At 40.2% G+C, this 24,427-nt stretch overlaps 1 protein-coding gene and 1 pseudogene across 2 annotated transcripts; one reads left to right on the top strand and one right to left on the bottom strand.

The window, feature by feature from the left end:
* Positions 1-2,536: 2,536 nt before the first annotated feature.
* dalrd3 (DALR anticodon binding domain containing 3) lies at positions 2,537-14,365 on the bottom strand. Its single transcript, XM_084916210.1, has 13 exons — positions 13,912-14,365; positions 11,845-12,152; positions 11,232-11,542; positions 10,521-10,579; positions 10,305-10,406; positions 10,158-10,222; positions 9,789-9,847; positions 9,619-9,701; positions 9,407-9,533; positions 8,296-8,354; positions 8,029-8,145; positions 7,879-7,947; positions 2,537-6,051 (listed from the first exon to the last, which is right to left on the bottom strand). Exons 1-13 carry the CDS (start codon positions 14,149-14,151, stop codon positions 5,932-5,934), a joined length of 1,719 nt encoding a protein of 572 aa, XP_084772336.1. The 5' UTR covers positions 14,152-14,365; the 3' UTR covers positions 2,537-5,931.
* Positions 14,085-22,687, top strand: LOC146364077 (uncharacterized; annotated as a pseudogene). Its single transcript, XR_014798873.1, has 4 exons — positions 14,085-14,177; positions 17,931-18,062; positions 18,148-18,370; positions 19,457-22,687. The product of XR_014798873.1 is annotated as an uncharacterized LOC146364077 (transcript).
* The last annotated feature ends 1,740 nt before the right edge of the window (positions 22,688-24,427 follow it).

Here is a 24,427-nt window from a genome sequence, read left to right on the forward strand (position 1 = left end):
ATGAATGGCAGCATATTCCTCAAAATCCTGAACATATTATTTGCCATTAACGGTGCCTTCACAGATGTCATATGAGTCAATCTGAGGTCTTTGTAATCAGCCCTGTAGAAAATCTATCTTCCTACATTCACTGGAAACCTGAGTGTGATCCTTACACATTAACAAAATACTTTCAAATTACCAAGAAGACCTTTAAAAAATCGCCCATGCTTTCACCCCATCATGTTTGCATTACTGTAATTCCCTCTACTCCTACAGGTCTCAGCCAAAGTCCATCTCCCTCCTTTGCCTCAAAAATCAGGAACCAGACTTTGATCAAAATCCACTGTGTAGTATTGGGAGGACTTCCACTGGTTACCATTTAGATAGCTAGTTAACTTTAATATATTTATTAACTTATTTTGAGGCTTACATCTTACACCTTATGAGCTGAGCCTCTGCCTGTGAGCAGTTCAGTTTTCTCACACTCAATCATAAGCTTACTCAAAAAATCTGTATGTCTGTTCTTAATGCGTAAAGATCCCAACTGCTCAGTATTAGCGTTCGGCCTTGTCTCGTACTTGTAGCAGTTTTCCTGGACTGTCTAAATTCACACTTTTCTGGGAATTTTCCCAGACAAGTGTAATACAGCGGCTACGTGCTTGCTGCTGACTGTGACTGAACTATGTCATCTATGACAGATAGCGCTGACAGCGGCTCATTACAGGAGTTTACAGACAGTAGGAAGCACATCATTAAATTGCTCCGTTGGCTCGCATTTATTGGCAGGCGCTCATCATTTATGGCTGCAAATATCACGCGTTTATAGCAACTTTTTTGTGGATGAGATCGTGTACTCTGTGAGGCTTTAAATGGCTCAGCACCTCAGAATGATAAACGCTGTGGCTTTTTGTGAAAGTCACTCAGTTGTTTTGTGTTGTGCCTCGACAGGAAGACGTATCGCCACTGCGTGGGCTTTGACCATCACTCGCTGTCCCTATACTGTCTTGGGAGTAATCGTGGAAAAAGCTGACAGTAACAGGAGGTAGAAGATATCTTGTCACTGGAAAAATCCATGAACCAAGTAAATGATTTTTACCTTTAAGAAACAGCGTTCTGCCTGTAAAGCTACTAATAAAAAGATGTGAATATAACCTCGATGCCCGAAAATCAGCTATAAAATGTAAAAAAAAAATGTGAATCCAGAATAATTTGCAGACCATTAATAATAATGATTCAACAAATTACTTGTTTAAGCCGGGAAATTTGTTGTTGTTTTTTTAAATCATTTTTTAAATCATTAACTCGAGTTTGATTCCAGCAATATGTTGCAAATAACACTGGGAACGAAACATATTTATAGCTTCTTTTAACAACATGTTAGCTTTCAACTCAATATCCAAAAGGTTGTAAACTGATGAAATTAATTTTAAGTTTATCTGATCATTCTAATTATTTCGTTAATCTGTTGTTAAGATGAGATGATCAGAAATCCTTTATGTGGTGGAATTTCTGTATTAATGCTCACTTATCTCCATGGAATTTCCCATAATTGACCGCATGGGCTCTTATCTAAGCTACACGCTAATTGCTGACCTTAGCCAATAGTGAAATTCTCCACTAATGGCATTATCATTAATGCGCTAAACCGATTTGTCTGTGCTCCCTCCATTAATTAAAACAAGACCAATTATCCAAGCCATCACCATCACTTCTTTTTACAGATATTTATTTTAATCATGCAGCTATTATATCTACTAACTCACATCCTCTTTGTTTCACTTTGAAAGCATGTTTAAAAAACAAAACAAAAATACAACTGATGCAGTCATTAATAATCTATTGCTCCCACACGTGTAAGCACCACAGCTTTTAAAGTCATGACTACATTTAACAGTGAGAAGGAAAACTAATAGCAAGAGTGTGCAGTGTGCATGCACATGTGTGTGAGTAGACAAACAAATGATTTTGGGTGAGGCATTTCCAGCCAAGCAACTGCACAGAAAATCGGATGTGACCTTCAAATTTCTTAATTCGAGTCCACATAGAGGCCATGTGATGGCCGCTCCTGCAGCCACTAGATAGTCCCTAACCCCGTGTAGTTATTTCAGTTTTCATACATATAGCCTGAGCTGGCGAAAGTACACGCACTCTTTACGTAAGTAGAAGCACAGATACTTGTCTTACAGATGGCGGCATGTTTTAGGTCATTGTCATGCTGGAAGACCCATCCGATCCGTAACCCATCTCCAGTGTTCTGGCTGTGGGAAGGAGGCTCTTGTCCAATGTTTGCCACATGGACACAGAACCAATCTGTGGGAGCCAAAATTCAAGCTGGGTGGGATCTAATACATCTTTTACTCAATGACATTTTTTTCCATGGATTTTTGGTTCATATTCTGTCTCTCTGCATTAAAAATGAAACTACCATAACAATTAGAGTCTGTTTATTTCTTTCAAACTCACACATCCATTGCACATTTCTCCAACTGCATCGTGTTTCATAAAGTCACAATCACACATCTGCATCTGTATAGAATTAAAAATGACTAAATGCTCCAGTTTTCAAACCAGTTTACTGAGCAAAACAAGGATGACAGAGTTGTGTGTCATTTACAGTACACAGGTATACAGCTATACATCGACAGTAGAGATATATAAGAAGGCGCGGGGTTAAAGTCGCAAGGTATCAACAAAGCACAGGGCCTTATAAAATATCAAGATGGTGTCTTATTTTTCCTGGAGCACTGCAGACTCAATAACTATTTCATAAAAGCAAATAAAACCATAAGTTTGGCTTGAGTCAGAGTTAACGAACGCTTTTCTTCTATAAATGAGGAAATAAATGATCAGCAAAAGGGAGAGGGGGTCTACACAAGGGAAAAAGACAAATTACACATGACACTAGCGGGGTTGTATCCTCAGTGAAGGATCACTGTTAGCAGCATACAGTGAAGTGTTCATATCTGTGCAGTGAGCAAGTTATTGTTGAATCCAAGGGCAGCGGGGAGCAGAGCACGAGAGGATTTATGTATAAAACATCAGTATCAGTATCACCATCTGTCAGACACTGAAGCTCGAGACAAACATACAGTGAGAGAGTCTGTCATGCTTATTTTTAAGTCTGCAGAAGGGGAAAAACACACACAAACTGCGGGTGCACAGATGTGTGTAGGCGAGATTTGGCAGTGTTATTTACATTCAGATGGACAAATACACTTACGGGGCAGAGGTGCAGAGATTTTCATTAGAGGGGAATTAGTAGGAGCTCGGCTGTAAATAATGCATGCAGCAAATGCAAAGCAAGGTCTCCAGATGGAATTTCACTTGGTATGATCAAAAGGTTCAACAGATGAAGTTAGTGTTTGACTGCATTCCTGACAATTCTGCAGTCATCTTTATAGCTGTCTGGTTTGCAGTCAACAAGGTTTCGTGTCAATTTTTTTATGGGGAAAAATAATGTGAAAGTCCTTGGACTATTTGTGTGACTACACTGTATAATATAGCCCTGAATAAAATAACAAACAGGGCCTATAAGGAGGGAGTCGGCATAAAAGACGGAGAACAGAATGAAGGATGGGTGACCGAGGTCAGGTGTTGGGGCCTGAGGCAGGAAACATGGCAGCAAGAGAAAAATAAAGCTAATGTAAGTCAGCATAGTTCTGTTTAGACATGGTTGCAGTGCAGTAGAGTGTAAGAGGAAAACATGACAGTCTCTCTGCAGATCCTCTGCTTTAATACTGTGGTAATTACAACAGCAGCTAACAGGCCAGCTACTAAAATAAAAACAACACATTGTAAACATCTCATTCCCTTTTCTAAAGAAAATAAACTAACAGAAAAAAGTTTGCTTTTTTTTAAATCATACATTTACAGGGTCAAACAACATTTCATGCAGTGAAAAGTAAATCTGTCAGATATTTGTGATCAATAACACTGGACTGTACTATCATAGAATTTAAAAAAAAAAAATGCTATGGCACATTTGTTGGTCACAAACAACAAAAACTGAACGATCAATGTTAGATCCTTATCATTTCACTTCCAAAATTTACAAATAGCATTTTTGGCATAAAAGTCATACATATTGTTATCATGCCATTTCATGCATGTCCTAAGATTGTGACACGATGCATTATGTTTGTCCATAACTGTCCGAAACAGCTGTTTCATAGTAACATCTGTGATTTGTCAAGCAGGATAATAATCATGTAAACACAGTGATTAAGACTCAGATGAAGAATATATATTCTGTACATTTCTCTCTATTTTTTATGACAATAAATATTTCTAACTGTTGATAAATACAAGGTGGTAGATTTCCATGAATGGGGACATTTAACATTTGGAGAAGACTCATAAAAGTTGTTTTTCTTCCTTTAGGGAGTGACTAAACAGTTACATGTGTTCTAAAGAGGATTTAACTGTTGTTGGTGACATTGAGTAGATGGGTAATAAGTAATAAGGCAAGTCTTAATACAGATCAGTTGAGACAAACACCTTAATTATAACTTGGCACCAAATATAAATTAAAGCTAGTTCAGATTTGGGGATTATTATGTGAAAAGGACAAATACATTTAATTTATGGTTAGCAGATTCAGAAGGGCATACCAGCTCTGCCAATCTAACCGATTTAGATCCTGACGCCTGCTGTGCTTAAGGGAAAGACATTTTCTCCATCATGTAGTAACAAAACCAAAATTAAAAGAAACATTCTGACATTATGGGAAAATGTGCTTACTTGCTTTCTCATTGAGAGTTAAAATAAACAACAAACAAACAAAAAAAAAAAACCCAAAAGACTGATATCACCAGTAGCTTACTCGTGTCTCCAGGCAACTGGAGGTTTCTAGGAAACCATCCAACCCCTTCCAAATACTGAGTTTAATGCCAAGTTTTTGTACTGAAACAAACAAGTTATAATGTTCCAATTAGCACACTTTAAAAAATCATAGGTGGACTTTGTTATTTTGATTTAGAGCCAGTCTCGCTCTTTTCTCACTCCTTGTGTTAAGATAATTAGCTAACTAACTAGCTGAGGAAAGCTAACTAGCTGTAGTAGCTTCCAATTTCTATACATCCAAAGGGTGCCAAGCAATATGTCTTGCGTAGCATATTATGTATATCATAGTGCAGTATACTATATACCTTAAGTACTTGTTTAGTGTAGTGTAGTGTGTATTGTAAAGTGAATTTAACTGGCTAAGTCTTAAATCAAAAACGGCAAGTTATGCATTTATGTTAAAGAACATGAACTGCTAGCAGCTATATTTTGCAATCTTCTGACCGCACATATATTGCCAAAATTTCTAATAGTAAAAATGACACTGTAACAGGCATATACTCCAAGAAACAGCAAACCGTGTCCATCAGAAGAAAAGCTGCCGCTGCTGGCTAGCTAGCAATTGGCATGCCATCACTGTGAATGACTGCTGGTTAGTGGCATCGCCCCTTTTTCTATGTACAGAAGACTGACACAACTGAAATGCTGACAGGTAATTATGCAGCACTTCTGTAGCTGTATTTGTAAGTGTGTGAAGAGATTCTAAGTACAAAAGCACACAGCTTGAGACAAGGAATAATTTCTCATCAGTCAGTAAGAAAGCAAATAAGCAGCAACCCAAATGTCAAAATATTTCTTTTACAGCAAACAAGCAGCTCAAATTGTCCAAGAAAATCTTTCAGCCCAGAAAAAAAAAACAGAACAGGGTCCACTTTATATATTGTAGTTACACTATTCATTGAAATAACCAGACAGTTAGAATATATCACAATACACTGACAGGGAAATGCAGAAGCGGGACAGTGGGCAAGTGAAATGTCATAATTTGTTTTAATATTGCCAAAAAAGGTGTCAGCTAGACACACACAATACACATGGATATGGTGTGTGCGTAGGGAAGGCAGGGAGGTAGAGCCAACAGTGAAGGGTGGGTGAATTATGTCGGGGCTATAGTTGCCTGATGGGGGGAAGGTTAAGGGTGTCCAGAGCGCTGTGGTAGAGCTCTCTCAATGCTCTCAGCAGATACAAACGACAAAACATTTGGTTGAAGAGATGAGGCAGTGGCTCCTGCAAGCAAGACAGACAAGAAGAAAGACTGAGAATATAGCAAGGGTATGTGAGGGAGTGAAAATACAGAGGAACAAAAATAACAATAAAACAACTGCTGGCTTCAAAATAAACTTCAGTTCTTTTCTGTCTGTTACAGATATGGTCAGAGGTGGCTCATCATGGGCATGAATATCATGGTAATTTCAGGCTTTCTTTGACGTGTTCTTTTTCCAGAGTGTAATGAATGCACAGCATAGATCTTTAATGACTTAAAAGAAAACAGGAACAAAATCCATAAGTTTGAATTTATCTTGGATTTTCTCTAATCCTCCACACAATTAGAGAAAATTAATTATTCCACCCTGGAAAAAGACCAGTTAAAAAAAAAATCATTAAAAGCCTCAAAGTATTAGGATGATCATGCATTAACGCAGTGGTTCCCGAAGTTTTTTTGCTAGGCCCCCCTTTGTTTTACAACAAACATTTTGCCTCAAACATTTAGTAAACAATTAAGCAAATACAAGTAATCTGCAATAAATTACAGGTATTAAGAAAATAAACTACTAACTCTTTTACGCTACGTCCACACCTACACGGGTATTTTTGAAAACGCAGCTGTTTCGTCCACACGTAAACGGCGTTTCGAATCACCGAAAATGGAGATTTTTTAAAACTCCTTTTTTGCGTTTCTGTGTGGACGAGGAATACAGAGTTCGTCACGCAACGTCAAAGGTATGTGGCTTTTTTCACGTCACGCTGTGCGCCATGTTATTGTTTACATGAGATGAATTGCAGAATGGCAGATAGAGACAAAATACTGTTAATCTGACTATCTTCAGGTTTTACACGCTTACATATACACACCCAGTTACTGTCCCTCCGTTTAGAAAGGCAGAGGCATCACGGTGGGATTATTTTACGTGTAGTTGTTTTCTTCCTGTGTAATAATATTCAACATTGCTATCAATACATTTTTCAAAAAATGCCTCTCTGTGCAAAATGGGTTTAAAAACATAAACAACTGTGGGATCCTGTTTGTCCGTGATTTGAACCGGGGGAACAAATTTTGGCAGGATCAGCCTGATATTATTTGTATCCAGCTGTAACTTTACTGTATACAGAGCTAACATCTCCAAAATGTCACCAGTAGTTAGTCATTACAACAAGGGTTTGTGAACTAAAAATCAAGAATGTGGGATACTGTTGTGATTTGAACAGCCCAGCGCTGCTCCCGACGAAGGGAAAACCAATTCTGCAGGGGAGACCTACCTCGGCACTTGTGCAGGTGAAACCAAAGGGAAGATATGCTTCACCATATTTTCTAGTCTTTGGCTTAGAATGAAGTTGGTTTGGAAACATATTCAGCTATTCAGCTTCATCTCCTGCTTTGCGTTTCTGTGGGCGCCCCGTGCTAGCAGTGTCCAAGCGTTTCGTCCCCCCCCCTTTTCATACTGCGCCCCCCGTGCCATGGCTCTGCGCCCCCCTAGGGGGCGGGCCCCACACTTTGGGAAGGTCTGCATTAACGAATGAGTCTATGCAATCTTCTGACCACAACTGTATGTAAATGTAGTGTATAAGAAGAAAGGGAACACACAAACACACAAGAAAAATCACATAAATGCATAAGCAAATAGATTTTGCAGCATTCACACATAATCAGAAAACCCTACTGTAAGCATATTTGCTGTGGTAAGATATAATTCAGAAAATGATTAAGTGTATGTATACAGACCGAGTACAAATATAAAATCTACTTCTTGTGGGACAATATGTATAATATAATCCAGTTAATTTGTACACACTCCCCTCTGTAAGTACACACATACTATATGAGTACATCCTTACCCCCAGCACGTGGACCCGGTTGTAGTAGGAGCTAAAGTCTTTACTGAGCGACACGAGAAATTTACAGATCTGAGGAACACAAACATGTGTATAAGTTATATAAACATCTGCAACAGCGGACGTATCCACCTTTTCTGTTATTGCTCTTACCTGTTCAGTTTTTATGTTCACTCTGGCTCCACCCCCTTCGCTATCCAGAGCCTGTCCCGATTGTTCAAGCAGCTCCGAGAATGGAATGAGGTAATTGAACAGGAGAAGCCATTCACCCTGTCAGTTAAAACACAGTCACATGGTAGCGCTGTAGGATTAACACTGCATTACTAAAATTTAGAAGTTACAGTTTCTAATATAATTAAAATTAAGAAAAATAATCAAATTGTAGAGAACAGCATATCGTAGGAGACACTAAAGTGGCACCTCTTCTTTCAGAGCAGAGAAGTCCAGCTGGGAGTCCTCTGGGATTTCTGGGTAAAGACCTGCAGATAAAGAGTCAGGAAAACTAAATGAAGAAACATTGTGATAGATTTTACATTACATGTTCAACATTATAGACATATTGATTGAACCCAAGAAACCAAGCAATAAGCCAAGTATCCCTTCATTTAGCTGTGGATGAAAGCTTTCATTCTTTTGGACCCTGCATATTAGGACTCTGCACTTATTTAGGTTTATTCTCATCTTTTAGAAATAACTCTCCCAGTCATCACAGGCATTTACTCTTCACAAGGATCAGTTTTAGGCCACATATAAAATTCCTTTTAAAATGATGGCACTCCAAATCATCCAATGTCAGCATCCCTATTCACTGCTAGTTTTTTTTTAACCTTTATTCAACCAGGAAGTGAAACTCTTGAGATGGGCCCAGAACCACTGTGTTGCCAAGGTGTCACCCCTTAGAACAGCTGACCCAGCTTCTTCTTCAGCAAAACACCTGAAAATCATCATTATTGTTCCCTTTTTTCAAACCACATCTTAACATGGAGTTCACCTGCAGAATAGAAACAATTCCGGAACAATTTGATCCAGCTCAAAGCTTAGCCCTACCTAAGCTTTGAGCTGGATTTTCCAGATTTATCAGATGACATCACTCATATCCTGGTTTCTCATGAATTTTAAGATCTGATTGACACACGTGTGTAAAGCACTTTTTTGTCTGACTTGCTTTTTTTTCTTTGCTATTTTTTTTTATGATTGTTTTTGTTCTGGCTTCTTAATATTCATAACAACATTTTGTGTTTTGCATGTCCTTGGATACCACCCTAAAGCAGCTAACCTTGCTTTCTTATAACTGTGACAGAAATAAAATGCTCCACATGCAACATTATCCACCCACTGAGCAATATCGATTTCTGATTTATTTATGTAACAAAACATCACAGTCCCGCTGAACTATAAATAAAGCTCGTTCTGGCTTTTAATAAGTCTCTCTTTCTCTTCAGACTGGGTGAGGTTAAAGGAAGACTGCAATCATTGGCCACAATGATCAGAGTTACGGGAACATTTATTTACAGAAAAGCACAGCTCTCACCTTTCTCCACTCCTCTCTCGTAGCTGTCGAACAGAGTGTGCAATCGGGCGCAGTTATACATCACAAACACTCCTCCTCTGGGCCCCTTGGTCGACACACCGCCTTCCCTCTTGACGTCCAGCGTCACCTAAACATACGGCTGTCAGTCAGTCTGACTTAGCGCATTAGAGCATGGCTGCTTGAAAGGAAACAGTGCTGTACTGATGACTCACAGGACTAGTGTGGACAGTTGACAGCAGCTCGAATCTGACTGTAGCAGAGGTCATGACCTTGATGATGTCATCCCACGTCTGACCTTCAAGAGGAGGAAGCACTTGTCTTCAGTTAATTCAGTTTACTTACAGTCTATATGCACAATGAGAATGCACATAAACACACACACCTTCTACTTGATCTCCATACTTCATCTCAGAGGCCTCTTTCATCTGACCTCTTCTCAACCTGGAGGAGAGAAGGAAGAATTAATACAGGGAACCGAGCTAAAAATACACCACAATTACACGCAGACGAAGAAAAGCATCAACAGCGCCCAACAGCGTCTTATTCATCACATCTGCAACGTTACGGTGCAGGGAAGATGATGGTAAGAGTGTTATTGGTGAAAACAAACACATCTGGTGGGGATCTGGGCAGGGCGTGCGGAGGAGTAACAGAAATGACATGAGTATGTCACAAAAAGGACGAGAGAGGACAAGAGATAAAACAAAAAAAAAGAGGCAGAAGCACAGACAGAGGAATTGATGTGTCTTACTGCAAGTACTGTGCAGCAGTCAGGTGTGAACCAGGAGTCTTCACAGGCCCACAAACAAGATGCCTCTGCAGAAACAGAAAGCAGAACAGGTAAAAATAGGAACCCTTCATCACTGCATAGTGTGTGTGTGTGTGTGTGTGCAGCTACCTGTGTGTGTTTGGCTCCGCTGGCTCTCCACAGCATTGCTATCTGCTGCTGGCGGAACTCATCTTGACAGGAAGTCACATGTAACGCTGTTACCATGGCTGCCTATGAAAGAGGCAGTGACAAAATTAAAATCAGTGCTTTGTCTGCCCGTTTTATTTTGTTTTTTTATTAATAATTTTATATTAAAAACAAAGACATGGAGTGTGTTTGTCTCACTGTGCAGTCAGCTGTGGATAGGTCCAGTTGTGCCAATTGGGAAACGCCGTCTCTGTTAACTAAAACAGGACAACAGTCTGTCAGCTGTTATTATACAATATGAAATATCTGTTATCTCATTCATCTTTTATCTAAGCTAAGCTGCATCAATGCAGTTTTATTACTTTGGGAACTAAGCTTGCTGGCTTTCTTGGAATAAGTAGGTACCCCTCAGACACACACACACACACACACACACACACACAAGAGAATGTTGGCTTAGCTTAACGTAAACATAAAACAGTCTTCTAAGCTCACTAATTAAACGGGAATGTTATAATTATAAGTGCCGCAAGTTATTCTTGGCCAGGTGAGAAGCTTGCTGGAGTCTCCTGGCAACCAATCTGGAAACATGAGGTTTGAGGAGGTCACTGGCTCAGCAAGAAGCAATTCTGGCACAAATCCTCAGATAAAAATAAAACAGAGCTTGATTTATTTGAGTGGACTGCAATTAGCTTCAGTAAAGAGAAAACTGCCAGTTTCATTTTTTTTTTTTTTTTTTGGACAAGCAGGAAGATGAGATATAGAGATTTCTAGACCTTGACACAAAAAGCAACAACTGATGAAAAATATTTGCCCTGGATTTGGATAAACTGATCATTCTTCATGATGAGGTGTAAATGAAGGCCTGTGGTAAGCAAGGGAACAATGGGGGAAAGCACTCAGACTCACCCGTGCAGGTGCCAAGGCTGGGGTCGTATCCCGGCAGCCCCTCCTCTTGAAAAACTTGCTTCAGGTTGATCCTGAGTGCTCCTTCGTTCTCTCCCTCCTCTGCTTTCCTCCCTCCCCCTCCGCTAGCTCTCCTGCCTCTCTCCATTTCCCTCTCTCTGTATTGAGACTTCTCTAACGAGTCCTGAATCTTCTCCTCCCGCTCTTCATTCGTCCAATTACCCGGGGCTGTCGGCCAATCGATTCCCAGAGCTCGGAGGAAACTGATGATGTCGCTGTCTTCAGGAAGTGTGGGGCAGAAGGACACGGCATATCTAAGACAGGGAAAGGGATTAATTAACAGTTGCATCCATTGATGGTTAATTGATTAGTCTATAGATTATCAAGAAGCCAATGGTAAAATCTTTCAAATGTCCACTAATGCAAAAAAGAGAAAAATCAGCTAATTGTCACATTTGGGAAGCAGAAAACAGTTAATTAAGGGAATTTTCCAGTGTTATGATGACTGTGTTATTAATTCATTTTGAATGAGAGAAAAATTAAAACCAAGAGGATTTTAAAAGCCCGACATTTCTGGCAAGGTTTTCAAGGTCCAGGTCCATTAAACCAGACTCACCCCTGTCTTCTCAGCAGTGCCCCCATGTGGTCAGCCAGAAGAACAGTCCTCAGCTGGCCTAAACTCATTGTGTCAGGACTGGGTGTGTTGGGCTTAGGGTGCAGTGCGGGGCAGTTGAGCACCACACAGCCCTGCCTCTGACTCAAGGGCTTCAGGTACTCTGCAGCTCCACCCGCCAGAACGGCCCTGAATGTGGCAGCCCGATCCACCCGTACCCTTAGACCTTCACCCATCACCTCCCCACCAGCCACAGGGAGAACCCCACTACCACGAAGGGACAGCACTCTGGACATCACTGCTGGAGGGACCTGGGAGGATGTAAAAATAGATATAGGATGTCACATACAAGCAATAAGAAAAGTATAATGTATGAAGGGCGTTTTTATTGTTTATTGTATTAATGGTTGTCTGATACATGATACAGTCATGCAGTTATAATCACACATTCCTCCCCTAGCATTAGCATTGTATTAAAGAATATTTGCAAAGAGGTTTGCAACTTGGGGGGTATTTTATGACTCTGACCTCTCATTTGAGTCTAATGTCATGCAATCCTTCTTCATTCAGCTTAGACAGATATCAAAAATCAATTAATTCAAAATCCTGCTGACAGGCACCAGTCCTTGCAATCATTCTTTGGCTACCTGTTAGCTTTAAAAATTAATTTTAACATTTTATTCCTGGACTTTAAACCCCTACATAGTCTGTCCCCTGCCTATATCTATGAGATGTTATTTTAAATGAGCATGGCTGCTGCCCACTAACAAAGCATGTTCTTGTTAGTAGTCTGTAAAGCTTGTTTAGTCACTAAAGATGATCGAGGCTTTGCAGTCCAGGTCTCACAACTTTGGATTTCCCTACCTGAGCATCTCATCCAGGCTAATTTTGTAACCTCTTTTAAATCTCTTAAAGCACATGTTTATCATCCGCTTTCTATAACTGCTAATGCGGAATCTTTTTCATTTTTAAGACCCAAATGTGTATAAATGTTTGTTTTTCCTTCTTTTTCCTTAATCTTTTGAATTTTTAATTGTTTTTAAATTCCCACTGTAGTCATGCTTAACTCCAACTTTTCATATTTGTTGCTTTTATTATTGCTAAGCACTTTGTAACATTGTTTTGAAAAGTGCTTCATGTTTTATTTGTTCTACACACATTTTTGCAAATAAAAAAAATGCACACCATTCTCAGTATGTCTCAGTGGAAAAAAAAACATTAGATAATGGAGTCTGCTTTAGAAATCAATGCCAGTGCATCTCTACACTGTAAACAAAACAAGTGAATTGTGGAACATAACACATGCACAAGGATACAAACAAATATGTACTAATCTGTTTCTTTTTTTTAATCTTTGCATTGTCATATTTTATGGCTGAAGAGAACAAGCTTTAAACGGGGTCTTTTTGTGCTCTATGTAACGCAAGTTGCAGCACAGCCAGCTTGGCCTTTCTGTCTATCTGACCTATATTGTATGTGTCAGTCATGGGTTAATAATTACTGCTGCAGGCTGTTAGTGCCTGGTCGATGATGATGTTGGAGCAAAGTCAGCAACCTGATCAATCCACGGTACCAGGCCCTCTTAGTATCATTCAGATGTACCTACTGTTTTGCGAATTTAGGTGTTATTTGTGACACCGTGTGGCATTCACGGGCAGTCGGAATCACCTGAGCACTTTAAAGCAGATAGTTCCGGTCCCTCGCTCCTATTGGTCGAGTCACGTTCGAAACAGCTGAAAACACCTTTATTCATTTTTAATATCACTGCATTACTGCGCGAAACGAACTAGCACTAACATAAACACACTAGCGCCGAGGAACTACACCGCTTAGCGGAAGAATAAAATGAAGAGTTGTTTATCGGAATTTCAATGTGTTTAAGCAGCGGTATTCCCGCTGTCTGGTGACAGCGTCCGGTTTGACTAGATTTAAGAAGCGTGTTCAGAAAGCGCATTGAGCGGCTTAGATACTATTTAGCGTTATGTTGAAATAACATAAAACAGCACACTCTGAGATTAGCATGGAGTCACACAGAGGCTAATATATCCAACAGGTATCAATCAAACCAACCTGTCCGTCCGCGTACAACGTGTTAAGCATCGTGGTCGGCGACAAGAAGTCCCTGTTTCGTAGATTTTTAGCGCTGCTCTCCTTAAACCAAAGCTTCTCCGGTTCAGGGAATACCCTGTCACCGTTTACACGGCTGGAACTGTGGACATCTTCACGCTTCCCCCGCAGCGCGGAGCTCAGAGCACGGACTGTAGGGGTGATGCGAAGGGGCGAGAGCTCCTCGATGTTCTCCATCATCATCACCACCACCACCACAGCACAAACAGGTGAGCTTTCTACCAGTCAGCTCATTCACCCTGTCTTCATATCTTGTGTCAAGGCGTCGTCCCGCTGCTCGCGTTGACACGGGCGAAGATGAGCCTGATTTTGGGTTACGCTAGCCGCACGGTTGCTCGCTGGTTGATGTCAGATGTTGCGCTGCATTGCCTGTTTTCTCTTTGCGGAACTAGTGAAATGTAATCTGTGTTTTCCTACGACATACATTCGCGTGTCGGACCGGCATGGCGCCATCCAGTGTTAGGTGAAATAACTGCAGTAGTTGTGCCCCAAAATTTGTGCATACTGCTCTCTGTACTGAGAATCTGGAATTTTGTTAGGGTTTGAGCTCGCCACCTCTGATCCAGTGAAGGAGAAGGGTCAATCATAAAGTGAGCCCACAACTCAAAAGTTGACCCTGGTCTTAGAAACCCAACATCATGAAATCCTTCCATCAGGGGTGAAGTTTAGTTAGATCATTTTCTTATTGCTTACTTTTTTTTGCTAATACAACCATAAATAGCTTTGTGTGTAGAAACTTAACATGCAGCAATTTTCACATTGGTCATCTAAGCAAATGTTTTTTTTTTAAAGATAATAAAGTTATGGGTAGCACAAAAGAAGGTCCTTACAGCAGTTCAAAGACATGCAGTTAGTGCGGTTAGGTGAACTGGTGATTCTAAATTAGCCGTAGGTGTAAATGTGAGTATGAATGGTTGTCAACCTAGCAGAGCAGTTTTTCAGTTATTAAATACAAAGCTGAGTGCAGAGAGAACCACAAACAAGTAGCAGCTGAAGACAGCTGCAGCAAAAGCCTGGCAGAATATCTCAAAGGAAAAAACACAGCATTCGGTGATGTTCGTGGGTTCCAGGCATCAGGCAGTTACTGACTGCAAAGGAATTCCATCCAAGTATTAAAAAAGTAACCCTTATATTTAAAAGTTTGTAATTTTGCCCAAGTAATGTTTGATCATTTTGATAGGTGTATAGAGGCAAAATTATCAAAAATTGTCTCTGTCAAACAAATTATGGACCTAAAGACATGGAGATCCCATTATCTCTATCATTTAAAGAGACGAACTGCAGAAAATGTGTCATTGTCCCATTAATGACACGCTGCATTTCGAGCAAAGAAAAGGAAAACAACAATGATGAAGCTAGTGTCAGTGACGGTCACCTAGCTTGGAGAAAAGTCCTCCTGCAACTGCACACAGGTGCTGGAGGACATCCATCTGCAGAGGTCAATGGACCATAACAGGAAAATGCCTTATAATGTCAGCTCACAACCATGACTGAAATAATCAGTTGATGAAACTACAAGAAAAAATCATGAAATCTTGGATTGCTACCTAGTTCCCTGCACTTTCTGCCTCGTCAGACCACCGACTGTCTGACAGCTGTCAAGTGCCTCTGTCCACATTTCTTCTTATTATAAACTACTAAGGTGATATTCAATGACATGAAAATGTTTTTGTCATGGAGGAGAAAGATTAATGCATATTTTTTACATTTTGTTTTAGCACTGAAACATATTTAACTCTCAGTAAGGTGTTTTATAGGCTAGAAATAAGTCGGTGTAACAAAGGAACTTTAATTGTCTGAGCTGCTGTTGAGGCAGATAATGCACTGCACATTACGCTTGGAAATTTGATTTCACTCCAGAAATGACAGACAAAATGGATTTAGTAAATGTGAGCAACAAACAGGACTTCATGTTTGACATGGCTTAACACCTCTCGTGTGAACATGCAGCAGTCTTCGGTTCACAGGAAAGAGATGAGTCAGTATAGCGCTGACGTCTGGATGTCCTGATGGTGTGCAGTTAGACGTGCAAAGTCTCAGTTCAGTGTTTGGCTAGCACTCGGCTGCATTAATCACACTGAACTGAAATAAGGTTTAAAAAAAAAAGTGTCTTTACTTCTGTTTATCCCGGCTCCCTTAAGTGCTGCTGGTCAGATAAATATGGCAAACACTTTATAGTTCTTGATGTTCTAAAGCTACAGCAGCAGCAGAGAGCTTCGACACTCTCATCTGATATAGACAACTCTAACATTTAAAGTTTGTTCAAACAAAAGAAGACTTTTTAAATGTAAAGTAGGGAAATGAGCCTATCTTCTATTAACCTCTGGCTACATTAGCCGTAGGCTCAGGGACAAAGACTGCCCTCTGTAGGACGAGTATAGCTAAGAAAAAACTACTGACTTGAATCACACACTCGGTTAGTTTAACCCTCACTGTCACTCATAACTGACCGAGAGCTCATAACTAATCTGAGAAATGAAGGGATCATTTCAGGAAAAGACTCTGTTCCCTTATCCTGAAGATTTGTTCTTTTGAAGGAATGATTTGGAACCGGGCAGTGCAGAGCGACTGCAGCAGCTGTGCTGTAATACTGCTCCCTTGATTTTATTTATTTATTTTTTTTGGGGGGGGGGGGGGTCAAGTTTTCTGGTTCTGCATTTGCATGATGTCCAAGCCTGTTGTCCTATATTTACTTTTTTGCCTTGGGGCAGTACCTGATCTGTTAGCCGATTGGTTCACAAAGGTCCATCTACAGTACAGTGGATTACACAATGCAACCCTTCACTTTATCACGAAACTGTTTTAGCCCAAACATTGCTGTAACATAAGACTTGCCTTAAAAGCACATTAAATAACATGCCTAAACTTAAAATGCAAATATTTACACCAAGTAGGTGTGCCATGTGTTACCATACACCTGCAGACAGACCTGCTCTGATTGGATGATACATTTGCTCATCATTGTTAGGTTTTATTGAGCCTTTCCAGTGTTGTTTAGCCAGAGAGTTAGACTTTGACTTCTTTCATTCAGAGTCAGAGTACAATCAGAATACATATAATAAACAATATGTGATACTGGGATGTCCTTTGCTTAGCAACATAAAATCCATTAGGAGAGGTTGTTATAGTTAAATAAAAGTAAATTAAACTAGATGTGAAGAAATATTTTAGTTTGTGTGTTGTTGTGTGTAATATTTTTTTAAATGACTTTTGAGAGCAATTAAAACTAACTGGAGCAATTTTGTGCACTACAATAATTAAATAAAGTAAAGCTGTGAAGAAAATATCCCTAGGTTTAGTATAAAAAGAAAGTATTAAAACTTGAGTCATGAGGTGTTGAAAGACTGTTGGAGACTCTGAATGTCTACAATACTATCACAAAATTTGAGTGAACTACTTTCCAAAAGTTGTTTTTATTATAATACCTGTACTAACTTTACTAACTCTAGCCTCTGACACATGCCCTCCATACAATAATAATTAGACTTAAACCAAGAGTGAAACTAATTAAACCGAAACTAAAACAAACCTTTTTTTAACGATAAAAACAAACATGAAATAAGGAAGCACCCTCTGGAAACTAAATATAAATTAAAGAACAATAATAGAATCCAATAAATACGAATAAGACTACAAATCTGTGATAACTTTGCTAGAAGGTGAGATTTGTAAATGACTATTTGTTTTCGCAGTATTTTAGCTGTTTATCGGAGTTTTTTAGTGTGTTTACTAGGGTTGAGAGTGACTGGCGTGACGTGATGACGGTATCAGGAGTTTAAAAGGGGGGGTGGGAGACAAATTCTCCTCTTTTTGCACGTCGTCTTCCGGCGGAGCTGTATGACGCAAGGAGTGCAAAGATTAAATAAATAAATAAATAAATAAATAAATACATCTTTTAAAACGGTGTTTGTGTGATTTTTTTTTTTGTTTTGTTTTTTTGTTTGTTTTTGTTTTTTTGTAAGTTGAGACGTGTTGTTGGGGTAATTGAACGCAACCCCAGGATGCACAACTGGCAGGAGAACGAAATCCGAAGACTGCTGAGGATCCGCAACTTGATCGCGGGCACGGCGAGAACTCCGCGGTTTACCGGCGGATAAACAGCTGCTGGCGGAGAGGGTCGTCCGCGGGTCACTGTACCACGAGCAGAAGACCCGCTGCGGGACCGAGCGCGTCGTCTAGCTGATACGTAGACAGCGACGTGATCTTCGAAATGCCCAGGCGGGGAACCCGGTGAAGCGCCATCCCCAGCACCTACACCCGCCACGCCCACCTCCGCACCGAAGTGCAGTCAGGGACGAAGTGGACGACAGAGAGCTCAACAAGCACCTGGGCCCAGCGGAGGTGGATGACGACGAGGACCAGTACAGCCCACCAGAACACGTGCACACAATCAGCCCCGTGAGTTTGATTCTGTTGTAGGGCAAGTTTGCAGGGGCGGTGCTAGATGCTATCAATCAAGCGCTGGTATCAGTATCAGATCGATTCTAGTGCAACAGGGTCAATACTTAGTTTCTGTCCTCGAAGTTCAGTACTTCTAAACCGAATTGTTAATTTTTATTTTTTAAGAATGGAAAAAAAACTTTAAACTGCACTAAAAAATGTCTGAACCATTCTGTTGAATGTCTTTATTTGTAGCCTTCAGCACACTGAAACAACAAGCTTGTTTGACGTTTGAACTTCTATGGAGACCAGTACATTTAGATTCCAGTAAAAATCACTAAAATAGTATAGAGTGTGAATTGGTCATGAGGTGCAGATATCACATAGACTGGTTTAAACACACTACTGCACAGGAGGTTTTGGTCCATTTACACTTTACTCTGTTTATATTCTCTATACAGGTCTGGCTCCACAGAATAGCTCAAGCCTTTTACAGCAGGTAGTGAGGTCTGTGGGAGCTACATCATTTTTTCTGTGGACATTGAAAACCTACAACAAAGCCCAAGCATTCATGGCTATTCGTCAGTTTTCAAATTATCAGCAAAGACCATGCAGCGGTGTTTATTATTATCCCATATACTTTTGATGTTGGGGTTTAGTGGAAAGGACTTTCTGAAATTGATCAGCATGCCCTTGGATGTTCTCAGTATTTAGGTGTAGGTGGGCTTCATTGTTGAACACAAATTTTCACTGATGAAGTCAGACCAGCATGTTTGTAAGAATAAAACAGTTGGATCCACTCTGTCAGATAAGCTAGTTTTTAAAAGAATGCCATCAGATTCCTGCACGCATTTAAACTGACCTCTGGCCAGTATTTGGGTCTCCAGTTCTTTATCTAATCTGTAGGAAATCTGCATAAGGATCAGTATCACTTATTCAATATTCTGTCCTTATCAGGAGGCTCTTTTATTGCTGGAGTTTGTTCTATTCACCAGAGTAGATTTGAAGGGACGACTGTTAGACCAGTGGCCATAGTTTCACTTTGAGCAGACAGATAAAAGGGTGTCACTGTCTTCTAATTGCATGCTGCAATGTCTTTGTTTTACAGCACACGCAATTCCATCAGAGAGAAGGAAAACGCCGGTGATGGAGGAAGTCTCCACATCAGTGTTGGCGACGGACACCCAGATCAGAGAGATGGACGCCTGTTTGCAGAGGTTAAAGTAGCATGAGAGGGAAATGAAGAACAGTCTCATGAGCCAGTTCATAACCATGAATGAAAGAATAGGACGTGACACCTTTGGCTCCTTCAGGCTGCTGTCAGAGTGCTGTGTGTTTTCTTTTCTTTTCAGTTTCCCTGACCGCTCTCACCTTCTGTGTAGCTGTGTGTAACTCAGATTTTCATCTTGTCTACAAATGACTGTAAGCAAGAAAGAAAATGCAGTAGGCATGTTTGGCTTTTCTGAAAAATTCTTTTCTATAGAAATGCGGGTGGTTTGATCTACATTCCTCTTCACTATCAGTGCTTTTGAAACTTTTAAGCTTCACCATCATGCTTCTGGGATCTGAGTTGTGTGAGTCTGAAAATCTGCATTTGGTGGATTAATACCTGCAGCGTGAACATAAAATAGAAGATAGCTGAGTTAGTCTAGTGTCTGACACGCGGGTGGGTGTATTCCTCCACCATCCAGGCCGGACATGTTTGAGTGAACACTGAAATGTAACACAAAGTAGGAGTGCGCTCAGCTCCAGATCTTAACATGCATCGCGTGCCCGGTCTTGACAAATATGAAAACAAACAGAATACAGGCACCAGATGAGAAACATTCATTTTACTTACCAAATATTGAAAGCATATTTTGGCTGAGACATCATCAAGATAGTCTGATGTATAATAAGATGAAATAATATTTTAGAATATAGTATAATAATTGTATAGAAATATGAGGTGAGGTCCAATCCCCAATCAACAAAGAGGACACACCGGCACGATAGAGAGCAGGCTAACCACCCAGATGAGAAAACTGCCATGAAAGAACAAAACAAAAAACATCACGTCATCATCCACAGTTAAATACTACAATAAGTTATAGCAGAATAAAAATCTAATAGACTTGTATGAAGCTTTATCCCAATATGTTTGTCTTTATTTTGAACCGACCAAAACAGAATCACTTATGAAGCCAAATATGTGCTCTGCTTGTTGAAAGGTTTCACCCTCTTTTACAGGGTCGGTGATGGCAGGTGTGGACTCAACACGGAACCTGCTGCTCAGTCATTTCCTGCGATCTTGTGGAACTGTTGAATTACAGGTACTCCTCTGTAGGTGATGCTGTTTGGTGTAATTGAGGGCAGTTTTTTCCTCACTCTTATAGATTAAGCAGGCTTGAAAAGGCAGATAATTGTATTGATTACATGGTTTATGTTTATGTTTACATTTATTTGATTGTTGTAAGATGTTATATCTGCAGGGTCTTGTAAAGTTTTATTTTGCCTGCTGACATGTTTAATGTCATTTATCTTTACTTCTTTCATGATGATTTCCTCACGGCCACCTTTGCCTGCTGTCTTGTTCTTTGTGGAGCTGAGTGTCGTCTTTGATGATTGGTGTTTTGGACCTCACCTAGTTTATGTAATCCGCAACTATTGCATCTTGCCAATGAAGGCTCCAAGCCCAGACACATGGGCCTTACCCAACAATGGATATTAAGAAGAACACGTATACATATTGTGTGCTGGTTTGTGGAAACAGTGGGCCACACTCATTTGTAAAAGCAGAACAAATCGCAGCTGCTGCTTTGTGATGTGTTTGGAGGAAATGGTAAAAGCTTGTAATGTGATTTGACATTTACAGGACAACATGGGTTGTCACGAGCTTTCTGAGAAAGCATTGTTGTCATACATAAACCAGGTAGTAGTACCAAGAGGACGAGAAAAACCACTGTTATTTACTGTACATATGTACCACTGAAACCGTCGGTGGTAGAGCGCATCATAAGCAACGTGCCACAATGGGCACTGCAAGAAAAATGCACAATAACTGTCAGGTTAAAGTTTGAGGTTTATTAGAAATACCTGTTTAGCAATACAATTAGTTTTTTAAAAAAAACAACAACTACACACATTTTAAATATTGAAAGTAAAAAATCATTTTCAGCTGCCTCCTCAGTTGCTGTTTCAGGTGTCATTCTTGGCTGACACGAAATTCCCGGTTGCGTTTCCTGCTCACAGCAATCCGGGAGAAAACGTGTCATTGAGGAAAAACACCTCTGCATCAGTCAGTCGCGAACCACTTTTGCAGACCGGCGACAGAGTGTTACATGACCTTACAGGCGTTAGTTTCACTTTCTTCACTGATTCAACAGAAACAAAACCACAGGTCTGCCCTGCGTGGGTCGTGATGGTGAACAGCGAGACAGTAGCTGTTATCAAAAATGGGTTTTCTCAGTGACTCAGCTGGGTATTTTTACCCCAGATGCTTTTATAGCGTTCTTTACTGCCACTGGTGTTTTACTTTTACTGTTTAAACATGGTTTTTGTTCTTCGTGTGAGAGTTTTGAACTGACATGACATGAATTCTGTTTTAAAAACATTTCAAGGTGACCTGCAGTGTTGAAGCGTAATGTCTGATGTGTGGAAGGAAGGAGGATGCCCCACCGGGCTGATGGGTTGGGGGATGTCTTGTGCGCCGTGGGATGGAAACGGACCCCATAACCAGCTGGGGCTCAGAATCACAGCTGCATTATGGGTTCCGTTACAATCCCACCCACAAACAAAGGGTTTCAGCAGGGCTGACCTCAGGTCAACATGGCTAAAATAAAAAAGGGAAAAAAAGAACAAGTTAGAAACAGAAAGTAGGTGAATTTACATGATATGTTTGAGAGCAGTGATCAAACTCACTTAGACAACCTGAAACGGAAAAACACGAGTGAGCTTTTCGATGCATTACATCATGTTTGTTTTGCACTGACAAATGAGTAAGGCGCTTTTTAGTGATTTGAAATTGAGAATTGTGGCTTGTTTCCATTGTGGGGCTGCGCGAGCAGCTGAGGGTTTAGATGATTCAGTGGCAGCCGCAACACTAACTTCCTCTGGCTCGTTTTGTTCTGGTTTTTGGGCGCTGATACAACCTGATCTCAACAGACCTGCAGTGGTTCACAGTGGATCTGAATGGAAATTGTGTAACCTCCACCATGATGTACTTTAAGTTATTTGGCTGAAATGTGAACAATTTAAAGAAAAAAAAAAAGATGTATTTCATCAATGAACAAGTGAAAACCCACTTTGTGATACATTTCTTTTCTTTTTTTCTTTTTTTGATAAAGTTTGATCATTTTCAGCCATTTATTCCGACTCTCTAACTGCTGGTTTATGCTTCTGCAGAAGCAGACATTTAAGCCTATAAGGCGATCAGAGTCCAGTGTTCTTTATGCTGTAACATAAAAACAACCATTAAAATCACCCAGCCACTCAGGTCTAACTCGGTGATTTAAAAGTCCCACACAGATTCAGACCGATGCAAGGAGATTTAGTTTATCACTCCAAACACGACACACCTCCCAGCCACACAGCAGCTTGGCTCATTACAGTAGCTTAAAAAAGATTACAGGCTCACCATTAAATTTGTAATAAAATGGACAAAGATGTTAGCGAGAGTTATGGGATACAAACTGCTTTTTACAGAAAACTCTTACTAACCAAAACGGGTTTCTGGAACTGATAATAGATGCTTTTGTAAAGTCTTCTGTTCTTTTAAGTTGGATAATTTACTGTGTTGCTGTCTGATTGAACGCTCTTAAACCAGAGTGCGTCTTAAAGAAATACTCCCCTTAAAGGTTTGGTCTGCTTGAGGGGGAAAGGTAGCAGAACAACTGAGGCAGGAGTCAGAAGAGGAAAAAGTAGTTTTTGTTTTGACCCAAATAAAGCATATATGTTAAAAAAACAACGTGAGGTTCAGCTTGTCAGCTTTAAATCCATATATCCAGATATTGAAAATAGACCCATCACTTACTGTAACTACAGTCATAAATAGGACTATATAGGTATTCTAGCTTGAAAAACCAGTTTTGTGTTATCAGTTGTCAGAAAGAAAAAGAAAGCAAACAACAGAGGGGGCGCGGGAGGTCAGTCTGACAAGGAAGAGCTGATAGAAACGATAAAAAGGAAGAAGAGAGCCGACGAGAAAACTTTAAGGAAGAGATTTCCATCGTGGGACTCTTCCTGTGAAGCCTGAAATATGCCTCACAGCCTCGCTCTGCCCTGTAATTAACAGCTAATCCAGGAAAACAAAAGACGAAGTCACTGAAAGAAAGATGCCTCGCAAAGGAGACAAAACAGCAGCAGCTCAAAGATACTTTCAGTTTGTCTTGTCGGCTTAAACCCCTGATTTAAACCTGACGACTTTGTAGCTCTTCTACAGTGTGTGGGAGAATTAAACAAACCCATCCGTTACAATCAATTTAAAAAAACAGTGTGTGGGAGGAATGTGAGGAAAGAGTTAAAGTTAAACTGAATAAGGAGAGAGAGAGAGAGAGAGGTGGAGCCATTCAGAAGCCAAGCAAGAGAATGAAAGCAAAGTGAGTGTACACAAGGAGCTGTCAGACACACGGCTCATCATTAGATTCAGTGTTGCTGAAATTTAAAAAGCTTTTACTTAAATGTCGAGCGGCTCACCTGCGCGTCTGAGCGCTGCGTCGTCCTCTGCAGTCCCGTCTGCCAACAGCTCTGGGACTCCAAACTTCCTCTTTAAATACTCCACAGATTCATTTCACTTTCACTTCTCCTGAGGGCAAAACTCCTCCTTTCCTTCCTTTATCCACTCCCACTGCCCCAACTCGCCTCTCGCCCTCCGCACAGAGACGGCAGCTGGTTTTCTTTATTTAAAATGCATTCTAGGCAAACAAAAACACCCACAATTGGTGTAAAAGTTCACTTTTATGTGCCTTTTCTGTTTAAAATTGTTGTACAATAAGCACAACTTCAGTGTATTTAAACTTTAACTGATTCAAATGCTTTCATTTATCATGAAACAGCCATATGTTTTACACATTGTTTTATTGTCTGTAGTACATATAAGTGA

This window comes from Perissodus microlepis, chromosome 20 (assembly GCF_051167445.1).
Source record: "Perissodus microlepis isolate ML-2025 ecotype Zambia chromosome 20, ASM5116744v1, whole genome shotgun sequence".
Taxonomy (NCBI): Eukaryota; Metazoa; Chordata; class Actinopteri; order Cichliformes; family Cichlidae; genus Perissodus; species Perissodus microlepis.